This window comes from Lontra canadensis, unplaced genomic scaffold (assembly GCF_010015895.1).
Source record: "Lontra canadensis isolate GAN:19392208 unplaced genomic scaffold, GSC_riverotter_1.0 scaffold20, whole genome shotgun sequence".
Classification (NCBI taxonomy): domain Eukaryota; kingdom Metazoa; phylum Chordata; class Mammalia; order Carnivora; family Mustelidae; genus Lontra; species Lontra canadensis.
This window is the reverse complement of record NW_022631014.1, coordinates 13,913,346-13,924,571: the sequence shown is the minus strand read 5'-3', so window position 1 is coordinate 13,924,571 and position 11,226 is coordinate 13,913,346. Positions and strand designations below refer to the sequence as shown.

At 49.9% G+C, this 11,226-nt stretch overlaps 1 protein-coding gene across 1 annotated transcript in view; it reads right to left on the bottom strand.

Moving 5' to 3' along the window:
- Window positions 1–528: 528 nt before the first annotated feature.
- Window positions 529–11,226, bottom strand: part of GPD1L (glycerol-3-phosphate dehydrogenase 1 like) — a 58,110-nt gene continuing 47,412 nt past the window's right edge. Inside the window, exons 6-8 of the mRNA XM_032861038.1 lie at window positions 7,372–7,605; window positions 6,779–6,885; window positions 529–901 (exon numbers count right to left, since the gene is read on the bottom strand). Coding sequence (XP_032716929.1) covers window positions 805–901; window positions 6,779–6,885; window positions 7,372–7,605 — 438 coding nt within the window. The 3' untranslated portion in view covers window positions 529–804. The remainder of the gene's footprint in view (window positions 902–6,778; window positions 6,886–7,371; window positions 7,606–11,226) is intronic.

The window sequence follows — 11,226 nt, the reverse complement described above, 5'->3', positions numbered from 1 at the left end:
GGAGTCCCATCTCAGTGGATCTGTGAGGCTCAGAGGAAATGTTTGCACAAAAGGACTACCCAATAAAAAGCATCATACAAGGGTCATTAATCAGTAGAATGTGTCAGTCACAGCAGGGAAAGCCTAGATGCATTTTCTGCCTTCTGTTACTGCTGAGCCTCTATACGAAAGCACATTCTGGCAGCGAATGATGAGAAAAGAGGCTAAAAATGCAGGAAACTGCGAAGAGGAAGATACATAAGTGGATCACCCAATTAAAAATCTCTAATTGTTAAAAAAAAGATCAACCCACAATCAAAGTAGTTAATTATGCTGGCTTTGAGATAGATTTTTAAGTTACAGTATGTTGATCTTTGAACACACTCACTCCTCCGTTCTACCATGGAAATGCTGGTTCAGTTTTAACTTCAAGAGAATGAGAAAAAAATAAAATCCCTTCACTCAAATGCATATGGATTAGACGTAAAAAATTTAGCTGAGCTCATTCCCATCTTCTAAGCTACCATGGTGGGAAAATTCAAAAAGTAATTTTTTAAAAAGGACCTTTAATTTTGGTTCATAGAAATATCCACAGCATGAGAAATGAACATAGACTCACACATTCATACATGTGTCTATTTGTTGCCTACCACATCTCAGCCAGTGAACTGCGTCTTGCAATTCAAAAATGAACTGGTAAAAATTCATCCTCACCCACGGGATTATGGTCAAGCAAACATCGTGTTGCCCGGTCTCAGTTTCCATCTGAACAAAAAAGACTGATCAGAAAGGCAACACGTTCCCCACGACGCTGCACCATCCACTTTAGACGTGCTCTGGGTGGCTCTGGAGACAGGACAACATCTCTTGAACGGGTTTGCCTTCATAGCAGATCTGATACACTGCCGTAAACAACGGGAACCTGGTTGGGAGGAAATGTGAACAAAGGCAAGTTGAGCCATCTGGTTTACCTCACAGAACAAATGAGCCTTCCTCTCCTCCCTAACAGATTACAGATGCGTGTGCTACTTTAGACAACAAAGTGAACGCCGTCTATTATATTCCTCTATCATTTGGTGGGCAGAGAGCCTCTGCACGGTGGTTGTAAGATGTTGCTATGACCTAGACCATGCTCCGTCTACTTGTTTGGTGTAGATAGTCTCCAAACAAGTCCCACGGTAATCCTTGCAGGGCCATCTGCGGCCATTCACACCAAGAGCTGTAGCTTGGGCTCTTGGGCAAGTCTGGAGTGAGTCCAAGCTTCTGTCAATAACTTAAAAGACTGGAGAATAAATTTCAAATTGCAAGGAGGTATCGTTCTCCCTCCTCCAAAAGGGATCATCCAAGGATAAAGAATGAGGCGGCCCACGTTTCACCATAAATAGCTCCAGTCTGGAACGTTCCTGCAAGAATCAACATGGGCACCCACAATTAGCAAAGCACTGATCTCAAGCTGGAAGCTGGGTTTATTTTGCCTTTTCTTCCAGGCTGCGAACACGGACATAAATGAAAAATTTGAAATGGCTGAGGGTACAAAGGTGTGGGCCAATAATCCACCGTGAGAAAGGACAGCATTATCCCAGGGTCCAGCTGGCGCAGCAAGTATTTTGAACAGCAGGTATCATTAAGGAAATAACAAAGTTAATTTCAATCAGGCTTCTAGACACACACACACACACACACACACAGAGCCCAAAGTAAGCTTGACAAGATCAACAGAGTCTTAAAGGCCATTCTGAAAATTATCTAGCTGGAATCCTATAATGACAACTTAACTTACGAATGGCAAATAGCCCTGATAGGTCATATGTCTATCACTGTGGGTTTTTTAAGGTACAGAATGTTTTGTTTTGTTTTTGTTTTTGTTTTTGAGTCAGGCAGGCAGTCAAATCCAGTCTGTCTGCTCTGGGCAATTTTCACAACCGCTCTGTAAAATGGGGCATGACATGTTGTGTTAAGGCCTACTGTATGAAGTGACTTACACATAACCTGCAGAGTAGAACACTTGTCATGTGGCAAGTGTGCAGTTAAGTGACAGTTTATACACGCAGCCACAAGACAGCCCCTACGTCCTAGCAAGCTCTTGGAGGACAGGGCTCCAAGTGTTTTATTCACTTCTGCATCCTTGGGACCTGGCACAGTGTGCACAGATTGAGAGCAGGTGCTCAGCGAATACTGCTGAATGAACACTGGGAATGGGAGTTAGAGCCCACAGATTTTAGCCCCTTCATCTTTCCATGGCTTAGTTTTCCTGATCCCATTATTAGAACAATTTGTGTCTCCCCAGAGCAGGGTAGCAGGTGATGAATGGCCACCCGAAGCCATTCCCAAATCCCTTCACTCTTTACCAACACTGCAAATAGCCTAACGCTCCATTTCCCAGCCTTACTTTCTCCTAGAATTAGCCAAGGAAGCAAATTCTAGAGAGTAAGACCCAACACCTCTGCTGAGGAAAATACTCTTCTCCTTGAGAGGCACTGGAGGAAAATTCTGCTTCCCCAGACTGCACCTGCTCCATGTCACTGAGCGCAGCTGTGTATGTGATGCACGGAGCTGCTGCAGCCATCTTGAGGTTTTGAGGGAAGACTGACAGGATTACTGAGATTCTAAGCTAGAGGCACTGCATCAACACCAATAATGTCCACCTCCAGAATCCTCGTTCCATGAACAAAATAATCCTATTGTTTGAGGCTTTTTAAACTGGGCATTGCGCTTGCAGCCAGAAATGCTCCCGACTTTCAAATTGTATAGATGGGATGCTAACAAGAGATTTGGAGTACATGTGTGGGGGGCGGGGTGGGGATTTTTATGGACAAGTTACTTGTTTATTTTTTCACAACCACCCTATGAGATGGATAATATCCCCATTTCATAGATGAGGACGGAGGCACAGTTTCTAACTCTGGAGCCAAGATTCAACCACTAGGCTATACTGCCCATCTAAATGTTATTTTATAGAACATAAAATGCCGTAAGGCCAGTTAGATCAGTTTGGGGAACTCTCTAAATGAGGTTAGAGGTGAAAGGAGGGCGAAAGACATTATTTCATTGAAAAATAATGGCATGAAGCCAGTCAATTAGCCATCCCACTAATGGATACTGAGGACTTCAGATGTGTCAGTCTTCAACCAGGTGTAGGATGTGGAGTATTATCAGTAAGGTCCCAGCCCTCAGGAAGGTTACAACACGGTTCTGGGCTGAGTGGTGCCCCCAAATCCCAAATCATCCAATGAAGTCCTAACCCCCAGGACTTGTATTTGGACCTAGGGCCTTTAAAAAGGTAATTACATTAAAAGGGGTTCATAAAGTGTGGGCCCAAACCAATATGGCTGGCGTCCTTATGAGGCAAGGAGATTAGGACTCACACGGGACAGAGGGAAGACCACACGAAGACCCAGGGGAAAGATGGCCATTAACAAGCCAAGAAGAGAGCCTCATGAGAAGGCACGTGCTGACCCCTTGATCTTAGCCTCCCAGATTCTAGAACCGTGAGAAGGAAATTTCTGCCGTGTAAGCCTCTTGGTCTGTGGTATTTTGTTGTGGCCGCCCCGGCAAACGAATGCAAACACCTGATACTCACACATGCCCCTAAAGACGCATGCACAAGGAAATGTAATAAAGCAAATTTTCGAACAGCAGAGAAACCCAGACGACGTGCCTATCAGGAGGAGACTGTTTAAATAAACTGTGGTTCTCCCACACTGTGGAATGCTCTGCAGCCATTACGTGAGAGATCTGCTGGTGCTGATGTGGCACATTCTTCAAACCCTATCCTCCAACAAAGGAAAGCAGAGCAGAACGTGGGGCACAGCACCCATCCCCTAAATGGAAGGATATGCTAAAAACTCAGAAAGCTGCCTGCACTGAAGGTAGGGCTCCAGAGTTAACTTTTCACTAGGTGCCTTTTACTAAGATTCGAATTTCTTTTTTTTCAACCAGGAGCATGTGCCCTTCTCCCCCCCCACGCCTGCTCAAATCTAGCAGACTGAAAGTAAAATTGCACATTTACGTAAGAAGCCCACAGCCGCTGAGCAGCAGGATGGCCTATACCTGGGGTTAGCAAGCCACAGCTTGAGAAGCCGACCTGGCCTGTGGCCTGTTCTGCGCTGCCTGCGAGCTAAGGACAATTCTTGTATGTTTCAAGAGCCATATAAGGGAGGAAAAAAAAAAGAATATACACCAGAGAGCTGTATGTGGGCTGCAAAGACTAAATGTTTATTATGCAGTTCTTTACAGAAGTTTGCCGACCACTCCTGTAAACAGGATGTTCAAAGCTGGGAGAGTTATCTGCGTCTGGAGGAGGTGGATGAAGGCAGGTCTGAGGACAGACCTGGGTCACCTCAAGGGTGGTCAGGGCTGACACGCCTATCAAGTGGGGCCATCTAGGCAGGCCAAACAGCAGGAGGGCAGACATGCACAGAAGCCTCTGAGAAGAGGGTATTGGGGCAAAGGGAGGTCTGCTTCAGCTGAAGGAGGGGTTGTAGGGCGTCCCAGGACAGTGTCAGAAAGTTCCAGGGGCACAGAACTTAGAGGCACTATCCCACATGCCAACCTAAGGACCCATTCCGGATGAGCAGGAGTGAATCAAAAGAGTCGAGGTAGAAGGCAATCATCAGGTGTGCTGGTTTGATTTGGTGGGTAAAGAAAAAACTAGGGCACAGATAAAAATATGACCTGCCCCAGACCACATGGCTAGGAAGCCCCCAGGTGCCTGGAAACATTGCCCTCCGGTTCACTGCGCTTTCCGTGGCCATGGGGGCAGAGTGGGAAGAGAGGAGATCGGAGTATTGGGGTGAGAAAAGAGAAAAGGGAAAAAGGGAAAGGGAAAATGAGCAAGGGAGAATGGCAGAACTTGGGCTCTGCCTCAGCAGCTCTAGGAGGTGCGTGCAGGGGAAGGGAGAGCCCCCCAGAACTCTGCACCCCAGCCTGTGGGAAGCGAGGTGTTCCCTCCAACCCGGCAGTGACCTCATTAAGCACAGGCACAGCCTGTTCCATTTCTAATCAGCAGAAAGAAAATGGGACGTGACGGAGGAGGGGCATCTGCTCAGAGCCAAGGTTCACCTGCTTGATTACACCTGCTTTTCTAAAACAGGCACAGGTACTGATTCCAGAACACCAATTCCAATGCATAGCCTCCCCAAGTTCCACGATGGAGACAGACTCGTCCATTCATAGAATCCTATCAAATACGCCCCACAGTAGCAGACAGATGGCACTTGAAAACCGTGATTCGGACATCAGCAGTATCCACAAACACCCAAATGTTTTCTTAAGACTTTAGAAAACTGATAAATATTTAACATTCAGTAAAGTGGCCCCACCACAGACAAGCACTCCGCTGTTTGCCCTTAAGTATGGAAGGAACACCAGGCCCATCAGAGAGGTTTTCCTTTTAGCCAGGATTTACAGGTAATTCTCCTCCTCTGGAGGCCTGTTTATGCCTTCCATCTCTGCCTGGCTGGCTTTGAAAGCCATTTCAGAAAAATAAAGTGCAAATTAAAGAAGGAAGACGAATGTCCTGTCCTCCCTCCTTTTCAACTTTCTACAGGGAACTCTACAGCTCACCAGTGTGTACTGGTGCAGAAGAGGAGGACAGCTGGGTGTAGGGGAGGTAAAGGTGGGTGGTCGGGACCAGCAGACATCTGGACTGAGCCGAAGAGGAGGAAGGAGACACACCAGAGAACCAGCAACCACGTCTCTAACCATCACTGGCTCAGGGGCAAATGCGTGTTCTGGACTGGCCACACCTGGCAGCGTCTGCGCAGCTGCCCAGCCCCCTCCTCTCCCAGGCAAGCAAACCTCTCCCTCCCTCCTGAGAAGAGGAGGATGTGCAGAATATGCTGCATAGGCAGTTACTAGATGGTGTCGCCGGCCTCGTGGTTATGGAAGAAGGCTCAGCAGAAGTAAGCAAGATAAAGGGCCACAGGGCAGCTGCAGAGAGGCTGGGGGCTTGGCGGGGCGACAGGGTTTACTCCCTCAGTCAGGCAGCTGATCAGGCTGTCCCAGGCCCACCTTTAGCAAATGACCATCCCGGAAGGGCAGTGGAGGCTAGAGGCACCTGTTCATCCACGGGACACAGACACTGCCAAGTTCCTGGGCAAACCTGAATGCAGGTCACTTCTAGTGGGAGCATTCTGGGCTACCTTGTACGTTTCTTCTTTTCTGAACTGTCTGACCTTTTATTAACAAGACTGTATCTTTTCATAACAAACAACAAGGTGATCTTCTGTTCCGAGTTCAAGACTTAGGACATGCAGTTCTTACCGAACAGCCTTGCAGGATAAACCAGAACCTCAACCTTCGTGTTTTGTAACCTGCTTTACAAGACTAAGTTCTTCTTGGGGAACCTGGGTGGCTCGGTCAGTTGAGTGTCCAACTCTTGGTTTCAGCTCAGGTGCTGATCTCAGGGTGGTGGGATTGAGCCGGGTGTCAGGCTCTGCACTGGGCGTGGAGCCCGCTTAAGATTCTCTCTCTCCCCCTTCCCTGCCCCGCCCCCCCAACCATCCCCCTACCCCCTGCGTGCTCTCATAAGTGCGTGTGCTTTCTCTCTCTCAAAAAAAAGGGGAATTGAGTTCCTCTCGCCGAAGCTGAGGCTGGTTCTGTGTCAACACTCATTTTCAGGGCAGGAAGATGTTTCCTGCCACAGATGTTCACATCACACGAAGGCGGAACTATCTGAGCGGAGTTCTGCGCACAGCTGTGCCCACGTGCACTGACTGGGACGGCGGTCATGAGGGAAGCGGGGGTGGCCGCCCTCTGGTCGCAGGGACAGAGGGGGCGGGGCGGCGGGGGGACTTACTTGTCGACCAGCCCCTTCTGTTTCAGGATCCGGTATACTTCAGCTGACGTCTGCGGTCCTTGGAGCTTCTGTCCGTTCAGCATCTCCTTCTCCAATTCTTCGATGGTCTTAAAATCAAGCAGAAAATGCTACTGTAAAGACTAGAGAGTCAGGTGCCTGGGTGGTGCAGTCACTTCTGTGTCTGGCTCTTGGTTCCGGCTCAGGTCACGAGACGGAGCCCCCATGTTGGGCTCCGTGCCAAGGGCAGAGTGTGCTTGCCATCCCCCCCCCCCAACCCCACCACGCACACATGTGCATGTGCTCTGTCTCAAAAATGAAGAAGTCTTCAGGAAAAAAAAGACCAGAGAATCACTTATTTCAAGAGGAGCGCTGCGGAGGGGAGCTGGCATCCCCCCTCTGCACAAGCCATGGAGAGACATGCAAGCTGAAGGACTCAGGCAAAGGTACTTTAAAGCAAAAGCAGACAAGTGGCAGTGGGATACGCCCAGCCAATGACAAACGCCTGCCTCCGCCTCCAGGTGACCGCGGCTCACCCCAGCCCAGAGGTCTCAGGGAGGACGCACGCGCCCAGGGGAGGACAGGCCAGGGGCTACCTTCCCGGTTTTGGCAAACGCCTCAGCCACCCTGCGGTTCCGGCCTCCGTAGCAGGTGGTGATGAGGTCAGCCACGCCACAGCTCTCGAGGAAGGTGGCCGTGGACACCTGGCCCTTGCAGAAGATCCTGGCGAAGGCGATCATTTCCATGAGCCCCAGGCGGATGACGGCAGCTTTGGTGTTGTCCCCGCTGTGGAGGCCGTCACAGAACCCGGCTCCCACCGCTACAATATTCTGTGAAGGAGACAAGGAAGCCCCAGGACACCTGTCACATGCCTGCCACAGACCTAGGCTGCCAGAAGGTGGGGGGAGAGCAGGGGACACACAGGGCCGCCTGGCCCACCCTCAGAACGCTCCACCGGTTCCCTCGCAGCCCCAGCTCCTACCCTTGCACCCTGATGGCCAGAGGCTCAAGAAGGCACCAGGCTTCAACGCTCCTGTTTATACGACCAAGGGCCCAGGTCTGGGGTTAGCAGGAAGCAGGAGCTGGGGAGCATCAGCCAGAGGATTAGAATGGCTGGCTGAAGGCTCTGCTTAGAGACTGTTTGGACAAACTGCCCTTCCCCCCCCCCCCCCTTAAACCGAATGCCTGATTGAATTATAGCATTCACATGGAAAGGTATGCAGGTCCCAAGTGTACGGCTTGGTGATCGTCTCACAGCGGAACACACCCTTGGAACCAGCACCCTGACTGAGAAACCGAACGTAACCAGTGCCCCAGAAGCCGCCTCTCACCCCTCCCAGTCCCCACCCTCACCAAGGTAACCACAACCCGGATTTGCTTCACCTGTCTTTCCAGTCTGTATGAACAGGCTGGTATGCAATCCTATGTCCATCTTTTTCTCAATTCAACATCGTGTTTGTGAGGCTGAGCTGTATTTCTACCTAGAGCACCTTTATTTTCATTGCTGCATTCGTTTTTAAGTTTTATTTTACTGAAACAATTAATCAACATACAGCGCAGTATTGGTTTCAGAGGTAGAGTTCAGGGACCCATGAGTTGCGAAGCGCACCCAGCGCTCAGGGCATCTGCTGTGTGAATACAGCACCATTTTTTCCAGTTGTTCTCCTGCTGATTGGCAAGGGGATAGTTCCTAGTCTGAGGCTACCGCAAATGCTGCTGCTGGGGCCAGGCCGGTGCGTGGCTCTGCGTGGCCACACGCAGTCATTTCTGTTGGGCGTGTGCCTGGGAGTGGAGCTGCTGGGTCAGTCGTCTGCAAATGTGCTGCTCAAGCTTCAGCCTTTTGTTTCACTGATTATCCCTATATAAGCATTCCGGGTCCCTGAGCTCTCACTCTCACGTGGCCCTCTGCCACGCACAAGGCAGATAAGACCAAGACCTGCCTCTTCAGAAGCTGACAATCTGGTTTGGGGATCAGCACATTAAGGGTGAACTGCCTGTTTCTGTGAATGTCCTAGAGGCCAGGCCCCACCCTGCTTGTTTGCACACCATCTGTGGCTGCCTGGGTGCTTTTTTTTTTTTTTTTTTTAAAGATATTTATTTATTTGACAGAGAGCGAGAGAGATCACAAGTATGCAGAGAGGCAGGCGGCGGGGTTTGGGGGGGCAGGCTCCCCACTGAGCAGAGAGCCCGATGTGGGGCTTGATCCCAAGACCCTGGGATCATGACCTGAGGCAAAGGCAGAGGCTTTAACCCACTGAGCCACCCAGGCGACCCTGCCTGGGTGCTCCTAACAGCAGATTTCAGTACTTGCTACAGACACAGACCGTATGGGCCACAGAACCCACAGCGTTTCCTACGCAGCCCTTGCAGAGAAAGTTGGCCAACCTCTGGCCTAACAGGAAAATAAAATGGATGCACATACCTCTAACCCGGGCGGAAAGTGGTAACCCGCAAGAGGCGCTAAAAATCTGATTGTCATTTCAACCTATGTGTACCAAGCATGCCCTGTGGGCTGTGGGAAGCTCTACGCAGGGCCCAGAGAGCAGTGCTGGGGGACGTGGGGGCTCAGGGTGCCCCCAGGGAGGAGCTGCCAAGACAGAATGGGACACAGAGCTTGTCCCTGATGAGCTGATGAAGATAGCTGGCATATAATGAACAACGAAGTGCACCCAGAACGTGAGAGTATGGAGTGGTAGGAAGAGTCACAAGCTTCATTTCAAAGCAGGGAAGGCTGCACCGAGGTGGGAGCCTCTCAACTGGGCCTCACAGCCTGGGTAAAACCAAACAACCATATATGACAAGTCCTATCTGCATGTGCCCACTCAGTAAGGACTTCGGTCAAGTCCCCCGGTTCCTAGCCCTGTCCACGTTACTAGCCTCTGCACTGAGCACACACACTCGATGTCAGGGAAAATACAAGTATTTTCCCTTGTCTAACCACACTAGCATTTTTCCATACTATCTGATGACTACTTAGGAATTTGTGCCTGGAGGGATCTTAAAATATGAAGCTAACTGGTAATGAACAGGAAATGAAATAAGCACATCTTTTCCTAACCCCTCCTCCGCCAAAAGTGTTTTTTTTATTAATGAAAGAGTATCTTTCAAAACATCAGGCCTATAAAATTTGAGGGAGGAGGTTAAAAGCAGAACAGACCGGGGAGGAAAAATGTCTTCTCTGGTTGATATGCCATTTCTAATAAAATACATCAAACCCAGTACTGATGTGGCCAGGCTCACCCTGAGAAACAGAGCAGCCATCTGAGCACAGCTATCGCTCACCAGGAGACCAAAGACACAAAGCCACTGCAGATGAAAAAGGAAAAAAAAAACAACAACCCCAAACCACTGAGCCCTGCTGAAGCTTTTGTCTACTTCCAATGTACCAATAAAACAGCACCCTTTCTTCCAAGTTTCGAGGGCAGAATGAAGAGGGCTAGAACAGGGGAGAGGGGTGGAGGGGCCCACAATCTATCTTGTTCTCTTCCTCGGGAATAATCCCAGGGCTTACTCTGGATGCTGGCTAGTCTTCTAGTGGCTACTGACATAGAAAGGGAAGAATAAAAAAAATTCTTTAAAAAATGATCAGAAAGCTGGCATGAGCACATGCAGATTTTAGATGAATTCCTTCTCCTTCTGTGCTCTAGAGGGTCTCCCAGTAAGGTTATGAGCTGTTCTAACAAACCAACAAAGCAGCTTTCAGTTGGATCACTCTTTCCCCCCTACAAAGGCTGGACTCCAGGGAGACTCCACTTCCCACAGCTGCGGGTAGAGCTGATGAGGAACTGGGTCTTTTGCATTCGAAACCCGAGATAGCTCATCTGGCCTATGTTTTCCTATGGTACTAACTTCTGTCTGTACCCGCAAAAGCCTCCCAACTCCTTCCTGCCCACATAAGCAATGGACACTGTGGGTTTCATCAGCCACCGACAGCATCCATCTTTCCCTCCCCAAGTACCTGCTGTGCGTGCTCAGTGACAGAGGAAGCAGGCAGCTCCCGGGTTGGCACACTCTTAGGCTCCGGCAGCCTCCCATGAAGAGAGGAAAGGGGAGAGGTGGCAGGAAAGGAGCCAGGATGTGGAGAGGTGAAACGACCCCCTAACCTTCCAGGCAGAGCACGATGCAAAGATGAGGGGAGATGGCAGGAACACCTAAGGGCTGGCTCCAAACAGATCCAGACACCCCTCCTGGCGGAAAAGCCAGACTAAGGAAACCAGGGGAGACACTAGAAGCACAAGCTCGGAAACCCAGATGGCCTCTGGCCTCTGGTTCTCACTTCACCTCACTGCTGTGTGACCTTGGGAGAATGACTCCACCTCTCTGAGCATTCTGTGCCTTGGGGATAAAATTCAGGGCTTGCACAGACTCTTTCAAGGCCCTTTAGGTGGTGACATTCCTCCAGGAAAGCTGTGCAGCTGTGGCCTGCTCACAGCTGGTAAGTAGGACGATCC